Source organism: Penaeus monodon, chromosome 20 (genome assembly GCF_015228065.2).
Source record: "Penaeus monodon isolate SGIC_2016 chromosome 20, NSTDA_Pmon_1, whole genome shotgun sequence".
In the NCBI taxonomy this organism is placed as follows: Eukaryota; Metazoa; Arthropoda; class Malacostraca; order Decapoda; family Penaeidae; genus Penaeus; species Penaeus monodon.
Window position 1 is genome coordinate 14502767 of NC_051405.1, and position 268 is coordinate 14503034.

The following is a 268-nucleotide window of genomic DNA, read 5'->3' on the forward strand; positions in this document are numbered from 1 at the left end:
AATAAGTATGAAGACTTATTGTAAGACTGACATGTGTAAATATATATCTGCTCATAAGATGGTGTATTAGCCTATGCTTATGTCTCTTCTATATTTACAGCTACATGCGATCTCCTTCCGACTCAAGAACCCCCTGCCAACTAACGTAGCCTCGGAACAAGAGACCGATTTTAGTCACGTAGCGGATTTTATCTCCCAGATTAAACACCTCGTCATTAAAGGCAGTAATGAGTGTCTGAGGTAAGAGTAAATTGCGTATGTCATATTT

At 38.8% G+C, this 268-nt stretch overlaps 1 protein-coding gene across 3 annotated transcripts in view; it reads left to right on the plus strand.

Moving 5' to 3' along the window:
- The window catches only part of LOC119585651 (nischarin-like), a 7379-nt gene that overhangs the window by 4958 nt on the left and 2153 nt on the right, over window positions 1-268 (plus strand). For all 3 annotated transcript variants that reach the window (XM_037934327.1, XM_037934325.1, XM_037934326.1), the window contains exon 4: window positions 101-240. In XM_037934327.1, coding sequence (XP_037790255.1) covers window positions 101-240 — 140 coding nt within the window. The remainder of the gene's footprint in view (window positions 1-100; window positions 241-268) is intronic.